This window comes from Plecotus auritus, assembly GCF_963455305.1.
Source record: "Plecotus auritus genome assembly, chromosome: 7".
Classification (NCBI taxonomy): Eukaryota; Metazoa; Chordata; class Mammalia; order Chiroptera; family Vespertilionidae; genus Plecotus; species Plecotus auritus.
The window spans coordinates 110,871,461-110,891,980 of record NC_137774.1 but is presented as its reverse complement, the minus strand read 5'-3'; the positions used below and the strand labels follow the sequence as shown (position 1 = coordinate 110,891,980).

Here is a 20,520-nt window from a genome sequence, read left to right as displayed (position 1 = left end):
CAGGTTTCACCAGGAAGTCACCAAAAGCAACGGAAGAAAAGATGAGTCTCAACAAAATTTGAAACTCATTTCTCTTCTTTTCCTACAGCTCCAGAGTTCCCGTCCAAGGCACGCCAAAACCGGGTCTTCAAGGACGGGAAACCTGAACAGCGACAGGGGGCTGGGGAGGAATTTCAGCCCCTGTGGAAGGTGGGCAGCGGGCACCTGAAAGCCTCTGAGGGCTTGAACTCCAGCAGAGCTGCCTCCCAGTGACCAGAGCTGCCTGAGGTCTCCCCACTGCCTGGGCGCCGGGCGGCAGACGCGGGGCGGGCCCGGCGGGAGGCGCGCTGTGATTGGACGCTGTTGGCCCCGCCTCCTCATCCCGGCGCGTCGGTGAGGGGCGGGGCCAGCCGTCGCTCCAGCTCTCGGGCAGCGGGCGCCTATTGACCCAGCGGCAGCCGCGCCGCCGTCGTCTCCTGTGCTAGTGGCGGGCGGTTAGGAACGCCGAGTGGCGCTGGAAAACCAGCGCTTCCTTTCGCAGTTACTGCCGCCATCTCCACGTTTGCAGAGCGGGAAGGAAGGAGGGGACTTGCGGCTGCAGCTGGAGCGGGCTTCTCTCCAGGGATAGTCCTCTCCTTGCTCTCCTTTTCCTCCTCCGCGCGCCACCGCCGCCGCTGCCCGCCCCCTACGCCCTCTCATCGCAGCCCTAGTTGGGGAGCGGAGAGGAAGGGGCGGCGGGGGGCGGGATAGGCAGGCGGGTGGGCGCCCGTTGGGGGGCAACTCCTGCCCGATTCTTGCGTCCTCTCACCCCGGTTGCTTCCCGACCAGACCTCAGCTGCGGCGGCAGCTGCAGCAGGAAGGGGCTCAGTGTAGGGCGGCGGGGGCGGTGCCGCGGAGGCGGGACCGGTTGTCCCGGTGCTAAGTTGTGGGGCCAGGCTCCTCCCGACCCGAATTTTTACCCCTCGGCTCGTGGGATCCAGCTCCGCGCCATCGGCCCCGGAGCTGCCGAACCCACACCTTCTGGGTGAGGAGGACACGCCTGCCCTTTGTGGAGAAAACTTTTCCTGCGGACTCGGTCGGGCGGCGGAGGCAGGAAGTCCGAGCAGCGACCTCTCCAACGCCTGCCCCGCTCGGCCTGCCGGGTGCCGGCACTGAGCTCGAGACTAAGTTTTCCGGGCCCTTTACGGACTGTAGGCGGGTCCCGCGTGGGGAGCGACGCCCAGGGAGGGAGGTGGGCCGGGGCAAAGGCCGAGGGCGCGTGATAGCGCCGGAGAGAAGGTGCAGAGCGTGGTTGGGACCTGCATCCGCAATAGAAAGCGAGGAGAGCACAGCTGGGAAGTGGGGAACCTCCGGCGGCCGCTTCCTAGAGTCCACAGTCCGGCTCCTTTGGGTGAAGACAGTGTCCTGGCCCCGATTCTATCGGGGAAAATGAAGTTAAGCCGCCAGTTCACCGTGTTCGGCAGCGCGATCTTCTGTGTGGTGATATTCTCGCTCTACCTGATGCTGGACCGGGGTCACTTAGACTACCCCAAGGGCCAGCGCCGCGAGGGCTCCTTCCCCCAGGTAAGCACCGGGGGTGCTGAGTTCCGGATGGTAGGCAGGAGAGGGGGGCGTAGTTACCCGCTGCCCCTGGCCCTCTCCCTCTCACGGAGGACCACCCTCCCCCCACCCCGAGGCTGGGCGAGCCCGAACTGGAGGAAGACTCCTCCAGCCCGTCTTTGCCGCGTTGGGATGGCGGAGAGCCTGCTCTCCCCGGCCGCGCCGAGTTAACAAAGTGCTGGGCGGCGTGCCCTGGCGGGATCTCGCTCAGGGGAAGTGGCCCGGTTCCTGTACTCGCACTCTGGCCTGTTAGGCTGGCCTCGGGCACCTGCTCCCTGGAGAACGGGCGCGGCGGGAGGCGCTCCCTCGCTGGCGCAGCGTCGTCTTCCCGCTTTGGGGCAGCCCCTCGGCCCACACAGGGTTAAGCTGCACAGGCCCCAAGCGCGCATCCAGTCGCGGAAATGGATCAAACAGACCCCATCTGCGAGGCGTTTTTACCCCACTAGAAATAAACGAAAGTTTATTTGGTGTTGCAGCCCTCTTAGATGGGAATCTGCAGGGTTGATTTTAGTGTCGTCATTCTTCAGTTATTACATCGGGTTGGTTTGGAGCAGACGTGGGAGCCTAGTGGGGAAGCGCGTGTTATACTCCAGCCGGAAGCTGTGGGGCGCTCAGCCCTGTGCCCAGTGGTCGAATTGTCAAACGAATGGGGAAAACGACACTTCTTCAGTCTCTTATTTAAAGTTGCTAAGAATAAGCAAACGGAGACAAGACAGTTCTATTTGGAAGGATGCCGCGACGCGTGTATTTTCATTTCTAGTTAATTGCCAATGACCAGTACACTAAGGAAGTTTTAGCTGAACAGGGTATTGTGTAGTATCCCCTGTAATGAATGAACCTGAGAAACTCAAAACTGACAAACGGATCTGACAACTACTTGACTAAGTGATAGAGAAACGTAGAAGAGCAAGTTGATGTGTGTGTGTGTGTGTGTGTGTGTGTGTGTGTGTGTGAGAGAGAGAGAGAGAGAGAGAGAGAGAGAGAGAGAGAGAGAAACAATTTAAAGGACCAAAGAATCTCCTTGTCATTTGTTCTCTTGATATGTTAGGGCAAAAGGCTTGACTTTATTTGAAATTAAACTACTGACTTTACCTGAATTATTATAGAAGTGAAACGAGACCTCCATGTGGATGCTACCATCGGTTTCGAACACTCAGAGTATTTTGCAGGTGTGAGGTAGTGAAAATCTTGTTATAAACATGTATCAAAAAATTTTAAAGCTTCTGTTCTAAGTACAGTAGTCTGATAGGGAAAAATATAGTGAGATATATAACATGGGATATCTTTAAATCTTGAGTTTAGAGTTTGTTTAATGCTTGTTAAGATTGGAAAAAAGTTTTAAAAAGGATACACCCTGTGAAGCAAGAGCAAAAGGAGGAATTTTAGGCCTTGTTTAATATTCTGTTTAATAATTTTGGGGCTCATTTTACTGTAATTCCTCCCCACCCCTACCCCCAGTAACATTATTTTCAAAATTTTCTTCATTACAGGAAAAATCATAGAAACTGATATATTTAACTTAAAGTGTTATCTTGAATAAGGTATTTGGGGTTTAGTTTGATGATCACTTGGAAATGATTTATGCAAACATCTGGGGCTGCAGTTGACAACCTTGACATTTTACTGTTGCTGAAGAAGTGAATCACTCATTCAGTTACTGGGACATCTCAGGCAAAGTTAATCCAATATTTTAATATACAGCCCTAGTCCTTGTCAAGGGGCTGAATTTCTGCTTAGAGTGTAAAGCATTTCATGGAAAGTGACTGGCTGCTAGAAGAGAAGGCCCTGTGTGTTTTCTGTTTTGTGTGCAAGAGGAGAGGGTTTGGTAGGTGGAGCTTTTTGTATTTAAGGGTATGCTTCTCAGGTTTTCAGTACTGAATTTCTGTGCAGGAAGAAGGCACTCTTTGCTGATTTAGTTTCGGAGAGCCACTAAATCCCCAAGCAGGTGGACAGTATAAACCTGCTGTAAGCCTAATTCATGTGTCTGATATCAGTCTTCCATGATAAACTCTATTTCCACAATCATCACCCAGTAGGTAAGGAAATTGAGGCACAGGGAGATGAACTTGTCCAAAGTCACACAGCTAAAAGCTGAGATTTGAATCAGTGGCCTTTGGGGGTCTATGCTGTCAGCTGCTAGCTGTACTGCCTCTTAGTAATCTTTTATCTACTGTTAGGCCCCAGCCTACTTGTGAAAGACCTGATGGAGAAGCCAGAGAACATGTTTCACCTTAGCTTATGACTTATTGTTTTAAATATAAGTTTTATTATGAAGCCCTAATGAATATGCTCCTTTTACTGAAACACTTAATGCTTAAGATTTATAACTCCCCCAGAATGTCTTCTAGCTCTCTTCAGAGCTAAACATTGTAATGAAAATCATTATGTAGCCTAGCATCCAGCATTTGACTTGATTTTTTATTTACTCATTTTTTTTACTACTACTGTCATGTTAACCTTAATTTGATGAGAACACCAAACAGCAAAACTTAGGTTGCAGTGTATCATAGCACTTTGCTATGGTTGGCTACAGAATTCCTTAGTTATATTAGAGCCAAGGTAGGAAGTCACTATATGTCGTTGATGCAGGTGGAATGATTTATCTAGAAGGGATTGAACTCCTCTGATTTGTCTATTTTAGTTTCTTTCAGTTAATATGGAACCTTCAGGAAGACATATAGTCCATTTTACAAGATATGTTTTAAAACCATCCTAGATTAAGAGCAATCTATTTTGCTGTTATTCTGGCTTTCACTCCTTCCTTCCTCCCACAACTCTGTGTTTCCCACCACTTGACCAGACTCTGGGGCAAAAGTGGGCCCAACTCAGGGTGCTTTAGTTTCTCCCACCGTAGAGCAGCTGCCTGCCTCTAAGATAGTCTTTGGAAGGCTTTCCCCGTGCTCCTGGGAGGAATTTCTTTGAGGCCTGGAGGCAACAGGTGGCCTGTCTTTTTAGCATATATATATTTCAGGGTTAATAAATCTCAGCTAGAAAAATTAATAAAAATTCAACTCTGAATGAAAGGCTGGCAAGGGCCTAATGCCCTGAAGATGATGTTTTGAGGTAATGTAAGAATTCCAGCAGCTAGGAAGAAGAAACATTGTCAAGGTCTTTCTGAAATGCTTTATCACTTCTTACAAGCATATTTCTCAAGTTACTTAGGATCAACTGTATGTATAATATGATGTCTGTTCTTTGGATCTGGAGAATTAAATTAATGAGCCAGGTTTTGTATAACAAATGATCCATCTTTAAATAACGAGTATATCATAGGACCATAGGGATTAATATTAACTTTTAGGACTGATGGGAAATATGAAAATGAAGTTTAAGACTTTATTATTGTACCCAGGTAACATTTATAAAGTGAGAATGTCTTTACATAAGTATTCAATTGAAAGAAACTGGAAAGTGGGGACTACTATGCCTTTTGGTTTTTTAACTTTTATTGTAAAAGTATAGTACACATATAAAAATAAGCTTACACGCTTTACATCTCTAGTACTTTTTAAAGAGTCCAACATAGATGATGTTTAATAAAATTTTACCTCCATTCTCCAGTTGTTTATCTTGCTTTAAGAAATTTGTGAATCTTTAATGATACATAGAAAAACATGATCTTCCCTGCTTCTTCACACTCCAGTGCACTCTATCTAAACTGCTTGTTGCTCGTATTTGGGCAGGCATGTATATGGGAGCTTGTTTCATTTTTGGGGGTATAATGTTTGAGATCTGTGACTTTTGGGAAGGGGTGAAACTTTGACAGTGGTAGCAACCAGACTTTTAGGAGGAATGCAAGAACTTGAAAGCCTGTGGTGAGGCTGGTGTCCTCTACCCCTTCCTGTGTCCAACAATCCTGTGGGACTCCACCTGCCCAGCACATTTCACTAACACTCAACTAACTTCCTATACACCCTGGGGACAAACACTCGTGACTGTATCTGGTCTGAAGGTTTCAGTTTATTATTTCATAAATTGAATTGAATGTGTTGTTCCCAGATCAGCACTGCTGTCAGGGCCTAAACAAGTCCGTTTTTTTGGGGATGTTGCAATCCTGTTTTGCAGGGGATTTTCTGTTACTCATTAGCATTAATGGATTTCTGGGTTGTGGAAAAAACATTGACTAAAATTACCAATTTTATTTGTTGTTTTCACTTTGAGTCAGCTATTGCTTTTTGTGATGGCTGTTAAAACTTTGGCCTTTTTTGACAGATGGCATAAGTATTGAGATTTTCCTAGAAGGAGTAGTTCAGTAACTGCTTCTGATCCCCTGCTTAATTATTAGCTTTTTTTTTTTAGTCCAACAGTCTGTTTTTGCTTGTTGTTCCCTCCCTTCCATAGAGATCTTTAAGAAAATGGGAGGATATTCAGCAGCTGTACATGATCTCTGGTTGCTGGATCATAAAGTCATTGCATTTTGACCCCTCCTGTCTTGGTGGTCAAGTTCATAGTAGTATCTGCTTTTCCAGTACATAAAGAACTAAGGAGGGGAGGAGGGACTCTAAAAGAGTGAATTTTGCTTTTTTTCATAGTTGTCAAGAGGAAGCAGACTATTTTAGCTAAAAGGGGTTTCTCTTTCAGTAACAGATTGCAAGCCATGCTGCTAATTTTAAGGTTAAAATCATGCTTAGGATCATATAAGTGTGAGGGTTAATTGTATTGAAATGGAGTTCAAACCTAGTGTTTGAGTATTGCTAAATTTGCCTTATGATAGGAGGAAGTAAATCCTTTGCTTTAAATGAGCTCAGTTTCTTGAGGTCATAACATAGTTTTTTCTGTGAGATGCTTTAATGTTATTAGTACTTTTATGCCAACAAGCATATAGTAGTTATCCATTAGTTTTTTTATTTTGTTACTCCTCACCTGAGGATATTTTTTCCATTGTTTTGAGAGAGAGAGAGAGAGAGAGGGAGAGGGAGAGAGGGAGGAGGGAGAGAGGGAGGTGGAGATAGGTAGAGAGAAATACCCATGTGAGAGAGACACATTGGTTGCCTCCTGCACCTGCCCCAACTGGGGTAGGGAGCAAACCTGCAACCCAGGTAAGAGCCCTTGACCTGGAATCAAATCTGTGACCCTTCAGTGCATGGGCTTACTTACGTTCAACCACTGAGCCACACCAACCCAATAAATATTTTACGTTAAATTTTTAACTTTAACATGCTGTTTTCTAAAGAAAATATCAACCTTGAAGCACTTCAGCTTAAAATTGTACAAATTCTATCTTTGGCTGCCTTACATCATCATTGCTATTGTAACATTTTGGTGTGTGGGGCTGTCCTATGTGTTGTAGCAGCATCCCTGGTCTCTACTCAAAATATGCCAGAAACACCTTTTTCTCTCCTTTCCCTCAGGTGTAGCAACCAAAAACGTCCCCAGACATTGTTGAATGTCCTATGGAGCAAAAATCAACCCTGTTGAAAACCAGTTTGGCTGCAGTCTAGCCAAAAGCCTGTTCTTTATACACTGCTCTTTGTTAGCATTTTGCGTTTTAGGAAGGAGTGATCAAAAGGTTTAATTTTAATACTCAAAAAGATATCTAGCATATTTGGATGATTGAATGTATCCTTTGTCTGGATGCCTAAAATTCACTTACATTTTTGGAGTTCTAAATTGCAATATGTTACAGAAAATATAAGGGTAGATTATGTTCATATGCAATTTAAGGAAAAAATGGAAGATTATTATAATGAAATTTAATTTTTTAAGAATTGGATATATTTATTCTGAGAAAAGCATTATGGAGAAAAGGTGATGGTAGTTAGATCATCTTTGACTTTCTGCAAGCTGAATTAGAGATTGGCAGTAGTTCAGGTTGTATTTCCTCTACCTTTTAGCACAGGAAAATAAGATATATTGATTAGTAACAAGGTAGTATGAAAATTATATGAAAAAATAATTGGAGATATCTAAAATTTTCTTAGCAAGCTATTTCCTTTTTTCAATGAATCATTGTTTTATTTATGTTAATTCTAATAATTCTGGTTACTGCATTTTGTATCCTTTCTTGAGAAAAAGCAGGGAAAGTGGAAAATAAAGTATATGGAGACTCTCTCTATTCATTTTATTTTGTTCTAAGTAGCCTTCTTTAAAGAAAGGGGGATGGAGATAGGGTTAGGAAAAGAACGAAGTTCTTGGCAAATATCTTCCTTCCTTCCCTTTTGTCTCCAAGGCCTCTGGTCTTAAACTCTGCCTAAGCCAGCTGCCAAATCTAAACTGCCACCTGCTTTTGTAGGGCCACAAGGTAAGAATGCTTTTTATGTTTTTAAATGGTTAAATATTTCATATCATATCCACAACTCATTTTTCTATGAATTGTGCTATAAGGTCAGGTGGCCCACAAAGGCAAAAATATTTTTAAAATGGCCCTTTACAGAAAATAATTCTCTAATTATTGGTTTAAACTGTATTTCTCTGTTATTAACATAGGAGGCTTGTAGTGTGGTTTGACTTTGAAGTAGAGGTAGGTTAATTAAAAATAAATAAAATTCTCATAAACTGGTTGTTATATAAGCATTCGTCAAATTTAGTTTGTTTTTTTGAGAGTGTGGTTTAAAACTAGTGTTATCTACATGTTCATACATTTCTAGGTATACTCAGAGAACTTTCATGCTGAATTACAGACATGTTTGACATATTTAATTTGTTTTCTTCCTATCACCTGAAGGTTTCTCACTGCAGGATTGCTCTGGGATACAGGGTTCTAGGGCATGAACTATACAAGATTAATCGAGTCTCAAGATTGAAAACCATAACTTTATAATATTTGGATTTATAATAATTTACAGATAGGCTGAATTGTGAACCTAATCTGACTACTGGGATTATTAGTAAGCTATAGAATGAGAGCCGGGGTCTAGTTATCTTCCTCATAAACCAAAGATCTGGACCAGAATTTGGCAGTCTTCTCTGGAACCCTGAGGGCTGCTCAGCTTGGAGGCAGAGAACTACAAGGATGTCTGAAAGGGAACTGGACTGCTATCCTACTTACCAACGAGTAATTAATTTCTGCTCATTTTAATCCTTCTTCATGCTTCTTAAAGATAATGTGTGACTTTCTTCATTCCTTGAGGCAGAGGCCACCATCCCCTTTTTGTCCACAGAGATTTCGCTGTCATCATTAATTTGCTGTAGAGTTAGTATGAACAAAGTGGGTGTAATTCTTCTTATTGAGTGGTGTTACAACTTTTAAGTATATTTTTCCCATTTTTAAATGTATGCATTTGTGCATTTTTCACATGTAAATGAGTTTCCCCACTGGCTTTCTTTTCAGGTAGGTGCCTTAAGAAGTCCAGAGAAATTAAATTCTTTTTCCAAGGCAGAGCAGGCCCCAGAATGTGTTCATTTCCACCAGTGAGCTCATTGTTCTGAATCAGGAGTCTGGGGATCCTGGGAATTTGCTGATTTTTTTTTTTTCTTTTAAACACCTTTCCTCTAGCACAGTTAGTGTTCAGTTTTGTGGTGGGAAGCTCTTCTTCAGAATGAGGCTGTACTTTGGGGCTAAAGATGTCCTTTGAGCAGTTCCCCTCTGTTGTTTCATACCAAAGATGTGGAGAAATGTGGAATTTTTGGGTCATGCCTTTGTGGTAGTTTTTTTTTTTTTTTAAATCCTGTGGAGCATTAGAGGATGGAAGCCTGAGAGTATCAATCATTCTCAGAATTATTTTCTACACAAAAAAAGTCCTGAATTTGCATTTTTAGAACCCAGTGAGGTAGTCATTCTTTTTAATAGTCACCAGAACCCCAGAAAAGTGGTAATATGAAAAAAATCAGACATAGAATTTTAGAGTAGGGAAGGTGCTTCCCGGTCTGGTAATTTAGTCTTTGGCTTTTCAGATAAGGACACTGAGACATGTAAACTGGACTTCAGAAATTTGCTCCAGATTTCAGAACCAGTCATAGCATACCAAAAACATTGTAATTCAGTGGCCCTTCTCTTGTACTGTACCCAGCATATATTTGAAAACTTCCTATGTGTTCAGTGCTATGGAGATTACGATAGACATACTAGATACATTACTTGCTTTGAAAAGGCTTCTTGGTTATTTGAGGAGATATAACTGCCATTTGTGAAACAATAAGAGTCAGTTAAGTGTCATTTAATGGTTCACTAAGAGTTAAAGAAGTTAAAACAGTGACTATAGGCATATAGTAAATGCTCAGTAAATGTCAATTACCAATGAACACATATTTATGAACGGAGGTTTACCTATTATGTATCAGGCACTGTTGTAGGTTCTGGTTATACAGGACCAAAAAATAAGACTGTGATCTTCAATTCATATCCTTTTTTTTTTGTTTTTGTTTTTGTTAATCCTCACCCAAGGATATTTTTCAGTTGGTTTTTAGAGAGAGTGGAAGGAAGTGAAGGAGGGGGAGAAAGAATCGAAGTGAGAGAAACACATTAATTGGTTGCCTCCTGCACCATCCCTGGCCCCAGATCAGGGATTGAACCTACAACCCAGGTATGTGCCCTTGATTGGGAATTGAGCCCACTGTCCTTTGGTGCACAAGGGGATGCTCCAACCACTGAGAAACACTAGCCAGGGATTAATTAATACTTTTGATATAAGGGCAAAGGTTTTAAAGGGAATTTAGAAGCAACAAAGTTATGGTTATGGCCCAGGCCAAGCTGACCAAAGGACATGGGAAAGAAGCTAGGCTTTTCTGATTGGGTACGACTTTGAAGGGAGAAAGAACATTCTGAATGTGAATACAATGCTTTCAAAGGCTTGGAGTCATGAAGGAATCCTGAATCACAAGAAGTGTGGAGATTGACTTGGAATCTTTGTTGCCTGTTAAAGAGTATTTGGGAAAACGGGGTAGGTAGTTTGGGATCTGATTGTGAATTACCCTGAGAACCAGTCTGAAGAGTTATGAGTTAGATAGAAGTGAACCATTTGAAGTTACTAAGTATACCAGAAAGCTGCTTGAGAAAAGCAGGGCTGGAAAATTAATTTCATAGAAAATTTTAGACCTGGAAGAGAGCTAAGAGAATATTCAATCTAGATTATTCTGGTAGCAGTGTGTAGGAAGACTCAGAAGCAGTAAGGAGCTGAGAATCTGTTTGAGGTTGTATAGACAGAAGGCAGTAAATCCCTATATTAGTACTGAATTGGCTAGAGTCAAGAGGAAGAGGAAATATGTGGCAACATTCTGTAAAAAGAAGCAGCAAGACTTTCTAATAGATTTGATAAAGGGTTGGTTTGAGTCAAAAATTTCTTCCACCTTTTTCCTTTGGGGTATTAGGAGATTGCCTGTACTGTTTGCAGAAAGGGATAGTTTGAAAGATAAGCTGGTTTGGAAGCCAAGTTCAGTTGTTTGTTGTTGTTTTTTTTTGTTTGTTTTTTTGTACCCAACATGTGTTTGTTGGAATGGTTTCCTGCTCATATTGATTTGAGGTGCTTTTAATAGTGCTGCTTCCTTCTGAAGGAGCATCCTTCTGTAAGTCTTGCTTTTCCTCCTGTTGACTGACAGAGTACAGTGGAGCAACCAACACACAAAACTATCGTTTGTGCATGGTTAAAGACGGTGGTGATTTATAGCATCCTGGCCATTTTACATCCATGAAGTAGGAATTGGGGCTCTGCACCAGGCACTTCTTTGTGTGTTTCCTCTTCTCCTCTTCTGGAGAAGGATGGAGGAATCCTTAGTGAGAGGCATATTGTTGTGGGGAGGTCGTCACTGCCGGAAAGACTTCAGTTTCATTTCTGATGATGTGGATGTTAGTAGAAATAGCCAAGTGGGCTGGAATGCCAGAGTGAGAGATCGGGGAAGAGAGATGCTGATCTGGTAGTCATCAGTATATGAGAGTGAATGAGCTCACTCAGGACTATGCTTTGTGAGAAGAGAGCAGAGAGCCAAGTACATTTCTTATAGCCAAGAGCTCCACTTCTTATATTGAGATTATTGTGTAGCAGATGTTAATAAAATTAAGCAGCTTGTATTCAAATTGTCAGAAGCCAGATCATTGATCAGCACACTTAAGAAAAGATAAATCTATCATAAGGAAAGATTTCCAAGAAGCATTTCAATAGGAAATCATTTTTTTCTAGGCTTAAGAAAATTCTTTGTGTGTGTGTGTGTGTGTGTGTGTGTGTGTGTGTGTGAGAGAGAGAGAGAGAGAGAGAGAGAGAGAGAGAGAAGGATAGATATTTAATTAAATATTAAAAGGTAATACCCCAAGTAAGGACCTCAAAGTTCAAGGTTATTCTGAAGACAGATTTCCTAGAATACCAGAAATCCAATTGCTTCTTGTTTATGGTGAAGAAGAGCCCCTACTCTTTGATTGGTTGCTGACCCCCCACAAACTGAAGAAGGTAAGAACTGTGTTTGTACCCAGGCCACCTCTTGAAAATTGTAGGGCCAATTGAGGACAACACTGGAGATTCAAGATATTTCTTGTGACTTTTATGGAGAAGATCTAACCAATAATTTCTTAAAAGAAGAAGAATAAAGAGATTTAAGAACCCAAGAAATTTATATCCTTAACTCTTCTTTGAGTCTGATGATATGACATTTAGACGTTTGCTATTATTGTAATTTTATATATTGTATTGTGCCTTACGATTGCATTGTTGCTTCTATGGTATTTACCAGGTCCCACCTTACCCCTGGAGAACAATTGCTTCAGATGAATTTTTATAAAGAAAAGTCAGTAGGGAAGGACTTGTAAAACTATAGAATCCTTGGTGCTTGTAAAGGGTTAGTTAGGAAATTCAGAATTTAGAAAGGGGTAGAAGGAGCTTATTGAGGAAATGGTTGCTATAAATAAGCTAATCTACTTAATACAACTCCGTTTTTCAGAGGCTCCCCAAAACTATTTCTGTATGAAAAACCATCTTAGACATGTCAGTTGCATTTATTTTATTTAACAGCAGGTCCTAAAATACAGTATGTGCCATTTATCCATGGGAGTTTAGAGAGTATAAATGGATAGTGCATAATAACACCTCTATAAAAAGACAGGCATATGTCAAAAAATATAAGAAAGATTACCAACATAGACCAGCAATCATTGGTCAGATGACATATGACAGTATGACTGTGGTTCCCTGGGAATTGTTGCGGTATAAAAGTACATCTCATAAACTTCCACGAGTAGTCTTGGGTAAAATATACTGTTGACATATTATCTCAGAAGAGAAATACAGTAAAAATACATTTGGAGGAAAATCAGTGGTTTAAAAAAACCTTTTCTTTTTTTGGCAAAAAGTATAAAGAAAATAATGTTCCATAGAACAGTTTGAGAAGTATTGAATTAAAGAAAAATATTCTATTAGAGAACACTTAATTTTCTTAGTATAATGCTGCATTCTATGAAAATATTTCATAATTCAAACATTTTGCCCTATTTACAGGTCCTTCTAATAATAGTTATTAAAAAGATACCTGTTTGGCAGAATCTCATTTATATAGCAGCTTGGTGCCTAAAATGTTGCCTCAACAGGTGGTGGTTTCTGTGCTGCTGCATTGGGCTAGTTCATAGGGTTTTAATTTAAATATACATCTGGAAGCTCACAGGGTAGAGATGGAGCTGTGTCCAGGAGCAGAAGAAAGAGCCAGCAACTGGAATCATGACTATGCTTTTGGAGGTGGTGAGAGGGTGGGATTACAAATGTGGGGAAAACCTGAATGGCCTGTTGATATTTTAGGTGTGGGTTGAGCATCTTCTATAGTGATTCTGGCAGCTGCAGAGTGGTTTACCCAGGTGCAGCCATGAGTCCTTTGAGTACCCCACGGGGGCAAGGGATGGTGAGCTGCAAGTCCCAGCTCTTCCCTTCACAACCCCAGTGCAGGAACTCATGTCATATACCTGTATCCTGCATCTCCAGTCTCTCTTACTATCACATCTAGGCATGTGTGGGATTATGAATATGATTTGCCAGGGCAAAGAGTGCATTGCGCTTGTGTTTTAGCAAGGTATTATATAAAGTATTCTTTATGTTCACATAGTGAGGGCATTTATTTCTTTGAATAAACAAGTGGCATTTTAAAGATAATACCTTGGAAGAGATTCAGGCATGATAAGCCCTGGGTCTGGAAAATATTATTAAAAAGTCATTTGAAACTGTGATTTGTGCATTCTTGATGCAGAAGTAGAGTTAGATACCTAACTGTGGCCACAGCCCCAGTTTGCACTCTTTTTGGCATCAACACTACACATCTTAAGGGGTAGAGTGGTCACTTGAGAGTTTACTTGTCATTCTGTCATATCAAACTAAAATACTTTCTTGTTAAGTGCTTGAGATCTAACTGAAAAGCAGGATTTTCCTGTATATAGTTGAATAGCATCTGACTTAGAACTACTGCACTAATGGTGAAAACCCCTAGTGGAAAGCATCTGCTCTTTTACCAAATCACAGTCCCTATATTTAGCTTTAATGCAGTGGTTCTTAACTGCAGATGTGTGAGAATCGCCTGGTGAGCCTTTTACAATTATTAAAAGCAGCTCTGTGCACTCTCTCCTAGGTAATGCCATTCATTCCCACTGCTTTAAATTCATGTTTATACTGGCCACTCAAGTTTATATATTTTCCTGATTTTCAGACTTGTATATCTAGCTCCTAACACCACTTAACTATCTAGTAGTTCCAGAACAGAACCTTTGCCTCTCACTCTGCTCCTTCCCCAGCATTTATTTTCCTAAAATGCCACCTATCATCTTCCCAGTTGCCTTAGCAAGAAAAAGGCCATTTTTCTTGCCCTCTCCTTTCCTAGTTCATCAATGTCAAATGCTTTCACATCCTCCACCTCTACCATCCTGGCCCAAGGCACCAAGGTGTTTACCTGGCCAACTTCAGTAGCCTTTTATTCCACTTGCCCTACCATAGCTCCAGAACAGCTAAATACACTTTTTATTTATTAGCCCCCAAACTGTTCAAAATGGAGATGTTGGTGTTTCTTTCTCTGAAAAATATTTTTAACCATAAAGTTTTTTCCTGCCTCCTTTATTCTATAGCCTTGTTAGAACAAAATATGCCCCTGGGGAAACAGCGTATAAAGTGGCATGGTCTCAGCCTCCATTGCTCCAATGCCTAGGGTCCTAGCTCCTCAGACTCACAGCTCTCCACTTTGCATGGGGACTTGGGCAGCTTCCTCTGACAGGGACTCTAAGTGTAAGGATACTTCCTAAGCTTTATATTTGTTCAACTCTGCCAGGTGTATTAATTTTCTATTGCTGTAATAAATCACAACATACAACGGCTTAAACTTTGTGAACCAGACTTCAGGAAGCTTTTCACCTGTGGGTGAGGGATGCTGGAGCATGCTGTGTCTAGCCTGCAGGGCACCCAGTGCAGGGATGCGTTACTGTACCAGTTTTGGGGGTGGTGTGGGGTTTTTTTGACTCAGTCCGCAGGCCTCCACAGCATTGATAACTGTGTGGTCCTTGGCAAGTGTTGCAGAGTGTGTGCAGTGACTGCAAGGGTCCTCAGTGGCACCTCCAGGTCCATTGGCTAGGGATGAAGGCCAGACAGCTCTGGTGGCTAGAACAGGTAGTGTGCACACATTCAGCTCTGGGGGTTAGCTGCTAAGGTCCTCTGTAGAGGCAGGGGCTGGTTGTAAACATACATGTAAGTAGTGGGAGACAAGGCAGGCAACCTGGGCTGGGGACAACTGTGGAAGCACTGGTGGTTGCAGGGGCACTTGTTGATGTGCACTACAGTGATTGCTCAGTCTCACATGAGTACACGGTAGTGGATACTAATGACAGGGATTAGGCTGGGGGTGTGCAGGTGCATGGCTGGAGGGTCTAGCTGCAGGTGTGTGCTAGTGCAGGCCAGTGACAAGATAGGGCTTCATCTGGGGCCACAAGCAACTGTGGGACCTTAGCTATAGGTATGCTCTCCCATGGCTGCATAGTCTTCGTGAGCATACGTAGAAAGTGGAGACTGATGACAGGGGTCAGGTCCATGGTATATAAGTGCACAGCTAGCCCCATGGCAGTGGGGGTCAACTGTGGAAGTTAAGACTGGTGTCTTGGATTCTTGCAGCTTCAGAGGCCTGCTGGTGTGGTTCCTTGTCTCCAGAGAGGGTGGGGAGGGAGTAAGGTGGAATATAGGTGGCTGGCATTAGTGAATGCCAATAGATGTGGGCTGAAAACTGGTGAAATCTGTAGAGCTTTCATGGCAGTTGTGCTGACTTTTGGGTTGGACCTTATTTGGTGGTGAAAGCAGGGTTTGTTTGTAGAGCAGGTCACTGTGAACCAGTGTTGCTCTTTCTATGTGGCTGCTGTTGGTAGCTATTGCTTTTCTTCCTTGTTCTGAGCTGTCTCTATATGTCTCTTTGTGCGGTGAAGGCTGGGGAAGCTGGTCACTTACCCATTCTTCTTTCCCAGCAAAGGGGACTCTTTATAGCTGGGGAGTTCCCTTTGGTGTTGAGCAGTACTAGCTTGAGGGATGGGATGATGCAGGCAAAATGAAGCTGTCTTCTTTTTGTGTGTGTGGTCATTCTCAGATTTTGTTGTTTAACTGTTATTAAAGTTTTGTAAGAGATCTTCCAGAACTGTTTTTGTTCATGAATAACTAATTGTTTTATCTTTGTGGGAGGACGGAAGCTGCCATTTTAGTGAAGTTATTCTCTTGGCTGGGGCCCTTACTGAGATTTCAGGATGGATTCCTGGAATTTGTAATAATGACCAGCCTTTCATATGATTCTGATGGTTCCTGTTGTACCCTGCTCACTTCACCACATTTGCTACATGGTGGGCATGGCACATTCAGTGATAGAATCAAAGTCCAGAAAAATCTTGATGTGGCTGACTCTAACAAAATTAGATTTGAAGAGGGTAAAAATAAAAGATGTTAGAAATTTGGAGTTTCAGATACATACCCACACACACATTATGGTAAGGTTTTGTTTCTTTTTAATACTGCCATTGGTGGTTATAGTAAATGTGTAATAACATTTCCTCTAGTTTTCTTAACTAGAAACTAGATTTGATTGAATGAAGATCTTACTTATATCACTAGCATGGTATGAAGGATTCTAGAGTCATCTACAGTTTCTTTTTCCTAAGTGTCTCTTTCCCCTGTATCAATTGTAGCCCATTGTTTACTGATGGTAGTGAATGTGGACTATACAGAATCCATAATCTTTTCCCAAGAAAAGGAGCCACATATTTTACCCTACTCACGAGGTCATGATTGTCACCTGTGGCCAGGAATGGATCAGTTTCTGTCATTTCTTAAACTGTCATGAAGATCACCCTATTATTTAGGACTTCCATTTTTCTTTTTGGGTTACAGTGAAGATTCTTTTTCCCCCCTTTCTTTAAAAAATGTTATTTTTATCTTTATTTAAAATTTTAACTTTTTATTTCTTGATTTTAGAGACAGGAAGAGAGAGAGACATGGATTTTGTTATTCCACTTATTTATGCATTCATTGGTTGCTTCTTGTATGTGTCCTGACTAGAGATTGAATCTGTAACTTTGGCATATTGGAGTGATGCGCTAACCAACTGAGCTACCTGGCCAGGGGCAGTTAGTGTTATTTTTATTTGTGTTATTTTTGGTGTAGGTTTATGTGCCCAAAAATGACATTTAATACTTCCATAGAAAAAAAGTCACACAGTTTTTAACTTTTCCCCCTCAATAAATACAGGGGTGGGCAAAAGCAGTTTTACAATAGTTCATATGGAAAATATAATAATTACTATGTAATAATATAAGAATGAACTCTAATACACATACAACTGTAAGCGTGCTTTTGCTCATTTCTATATTTTGCAATCCTATTTTGCACCAGTTATTGTGCTAGGCATTAGGGTACAATAATGAATATAACAGCTATGGTTCCTGTTCCCAACATAGAGATTCATTAGTGATGGACATGGGGAAGCAATAACCTGAATAAAATTGATAAAAATTCTGTGGAAGAAACAAAAAATAAGTTGACATAGAGTGTAACATGTGAGAGACCTATCTATTTTAGATAAGATAGCTGGGGAAGGTTATGCAGAGCGGACATTTGAGGGAGAGTTGAAGCACTGTATAGAGAATATGTTCCAAGATATTGAGATGGGATGGGGAGGAGCTGAATTAGAATTATCTTAGTGTGAAGCTAAGTTGGGGAGGACAAAAAAGCAAAGGATAGAATGATAGATATGCAGGTCCTTATTGATTGTGGTGCAAGGTATTTTCAATATATCGATAAATGAACACTGGAATGTAAGAAAGGTATTGAATCTTATTAGGACATGGTTAAAAGATGTGGACATGAGGAATCAGTTAAGAGATTGCTTTACTAGGCTAGAAGAGAATGTCTGTGGCTTGGACCAGTGTGGTGGCATTTGAGAGGGAGGGAGGTTAATTGATTCAGTAAGTATCCTATATAATAAAGAGGTGATATGCAAATTGATTCTCATGCACTCGCACAAGATGGCCGCCCCCATGTGGTCAAAGATTGCCAGCAGGGGAGAGCAGTTGGGGGGGACCAGGCCTGCAGGGGAGGGCAGTTAGGGGTGACCAGACCAGCAGGGGAAGGCAGTTGGGGGGCACCAGGTATGCAGGGGAGGGCAGTTGGGGAGGACCAGGCCTGCAGGGGAGGGCAGTTGGGGTGACTGGGCCAACAGGGGAGAGCAGTTAGGGGCTACTGGGCCGGCAGGGGAGGGCAGTTGGGGGTTACCAGGCCAGCAGGGGAGGGATGTCCCAGATTGGAGAGGGTGCAGGCTGGGCTGAGGGACCCCCCCCCCCCCCAGTGCACGAATTTCGTGCACTGTGCCTCCAGTTCTGGAGATAAGGTGAAAAGAGCATGTAGGATGTGTGAGCAGGGTTGAATGTGTGAGCAGGGTTAGGGAGGGAGAATCAGTTATGCCACCAAAATTTTGGGAGTGCGTAACCAACAAGGTGGAGATTAAAGACTATAGAAGGCTTTTTTGTATGAAGATGTCTTTTGGACTTAAGTGTGAAACCCAGGTTGAGAAGTCAGTCATTTGGATAGATGGGTCTCCCTTTCCTTTCCTTTCCTTTCCTTTCCTTTCCTTTCCTTTCCTTTCCTTTCCTTTCCTTTCCTTTCCTTTCCTTTCCTTTCCTTTCCTTTCCTTTCCTTTCCTTTCCTTTCCTTTCCTTTCCTTTCCTTTCCTTTCCTTTCCTTTCCTTTCCTTTCCTTTCCTTTCCTTTCCTTTCCTTTCCTTTCTCTCTCCCTCCCTTCCTTCCTTCCTTCCTTCCTTCCTTCCTTCCTTCCTTCCTTCCTTCCTTCCTTTTTTCTTCAGAGAAGAGGTTTCAGATCAAGATATAAATGTGGGAAACATCAATACAAAAAATAAGGAATTTAAGCCATAGAGTAGATGAGATAATTTATGATAGTATAGAGAAGGCAGAGAGCTCAAGGGCTAACCTTGGAATGCCACAATTTAGATACTGAGGAGAGAGGGAGATTGATAAACAGTTGGCAGGAGGAAAACCAAGAGTATGTTGTGCTGGGAGCCAATGAAGAAACAGTTTCTAGGAAGGAGGAGTGCCAAATGCTCCTTTCGATGATGAATAAGGTGAAGACTGTTTGCTCATCAGGCTTGGCAACATGGAAGCCTTTGGATACTTTTCAAGAGCAGTTTTAGTGGAGTTGTGGGCAGATACTGATTGGAATGGGCAAGTGAGTGAGTGGGAGTTTGTAAGGAAGGGAGGGGGATAATGAGTGTAGACTGTTGAGAACCCCTGTATGTCCATGAAGGGGATAGGGCCATGGAAGGGAATATACGGCTAAGAAAAGCACTGGAATTTGACTTTTTTTTTTTTTTTTTTTTTTAAGATGGGATAAGATGTTAAGTTGAACCAAAAGAAATTGGTGACATTTGACTACTTTTGACTTACAAGAATGTCAGTTTCCTATAGTTTGACCTAAAACACATGTTATATTATTGAGAATGACTTGCTTTTAGAAGGGGACTTTGATGAAGCAGTGTTGAGAGTTTAACCACAAGAATATAGCCTTTGAGCAATTGAGAGAGATGGGGTTGGAGCTCACCAGCAGTGTTGGCCTTTGAAGTGGGGAGAGGAGAAGGCACATGTTTTTTCATTGTAACAGGAAGGAAGAAGAAGGTGTGCAGATTCAGCATGCCTCATTGATCACAGTGATCCAATCCCACAACTCATGTCTTACTGAGGGGCAAATAATTACATAAGACTTTTTTCAGATAATTTGTAGATGCACATTGATTGATTTTGTTCAGAGGGCTTAGTGGCTCCTGATCCTATTTTGCCTTGTAGTAGGCTCTAAATTTTCTGTCTCAAAAGTCTTTGATATTAGTGATTTTTTTTGGTTCAGTTTTTCTCTCACAGAAAGCAGAAAAAAATCAAATACCATGATCTCCTTCCCCACTCCTCAACAGTGCAACACCATGGCCTCCCTATAGAACTGATTAGCAAATCAAAAAATAAAGTGGTTTTCTCATAAGTAATTTTTTTGTACTATAGAAAATTGTCTTTTTCAATATCACCATTGGTACTCTTTGACTTGTCATCATATGAGACATTACTTATGATTTCTATTACTTTAATTTAGACTATGAGCATATCCTTTTAAGGTCATACTACTCTGTCTTGTACAGAATTTGCTTATGAAGTGTGTGTATTTCAAAAATTTCAGCTATTTGGAGGGAGACTTTATTCCACTGTGTAATATAGTTTAAAAAATAATTTCAATTAAACCACTATGCTGACATATCCCTAGACCACAGTTTTCTCCATGAACTTCATTCAGTACAGTATTCCAGGTACTAATCATTGATTGTATCTTTAAAGCAACAATGATATTGAAATCATCTTTAGTGCTTGCAGGGTCCTTTTTCATGAAACATCCATCTCCTATAATGTTTATTTTGAATAATACTCTCTTCCATGGGTTATGGGACCAGGAAGGAGCCCAGTTCTTTCTCGGTGTGTGCTTGTTGAGCTAAAGGCAGCTTTGCTGTGTGCATAGCTCCAGAATTATCTTTTTCTGAAAA

At 41.9% G+C, this 20,520-nt stretch overlaps 1 protein-coding gene and 1 pseudogene across 2 annotated transcripts in view; one reads left to right on the top strand and one right to left on the bottom strand.

Annotated features, from left to right (window-relative positions):
* Nucleotides 1-406: 406 nt before the first annotated feature.
* MAN2A1 (mannosidase alpha class 2A member 1) overlaps nt 407-20,520 on the top strand; it is a 162,441-nt gene continuing 142,327 nt past the window's right edge. The window contains exon 1 of the mRNA XM_080678363.1: nt 407-1,542. Within this exon, the coding sequence (XP_080534489.1) occupies nt 1,408-1,542 (135 nt within the window). The 5' untranslated portion in view covers nt 407-1,407. The remainder of the gene's footprint in view (nt 1,543-20,520) is intronic.
* LOC308254483 (small ribosomal subunit protein eS27-like) lies at nt 10,983-11,238 on the bottom strand (annotated as a pseudogene). Its single transcript has one exon. The product of its transcript is annotated as a small ribosomal subunit protein eS27-like (transcript).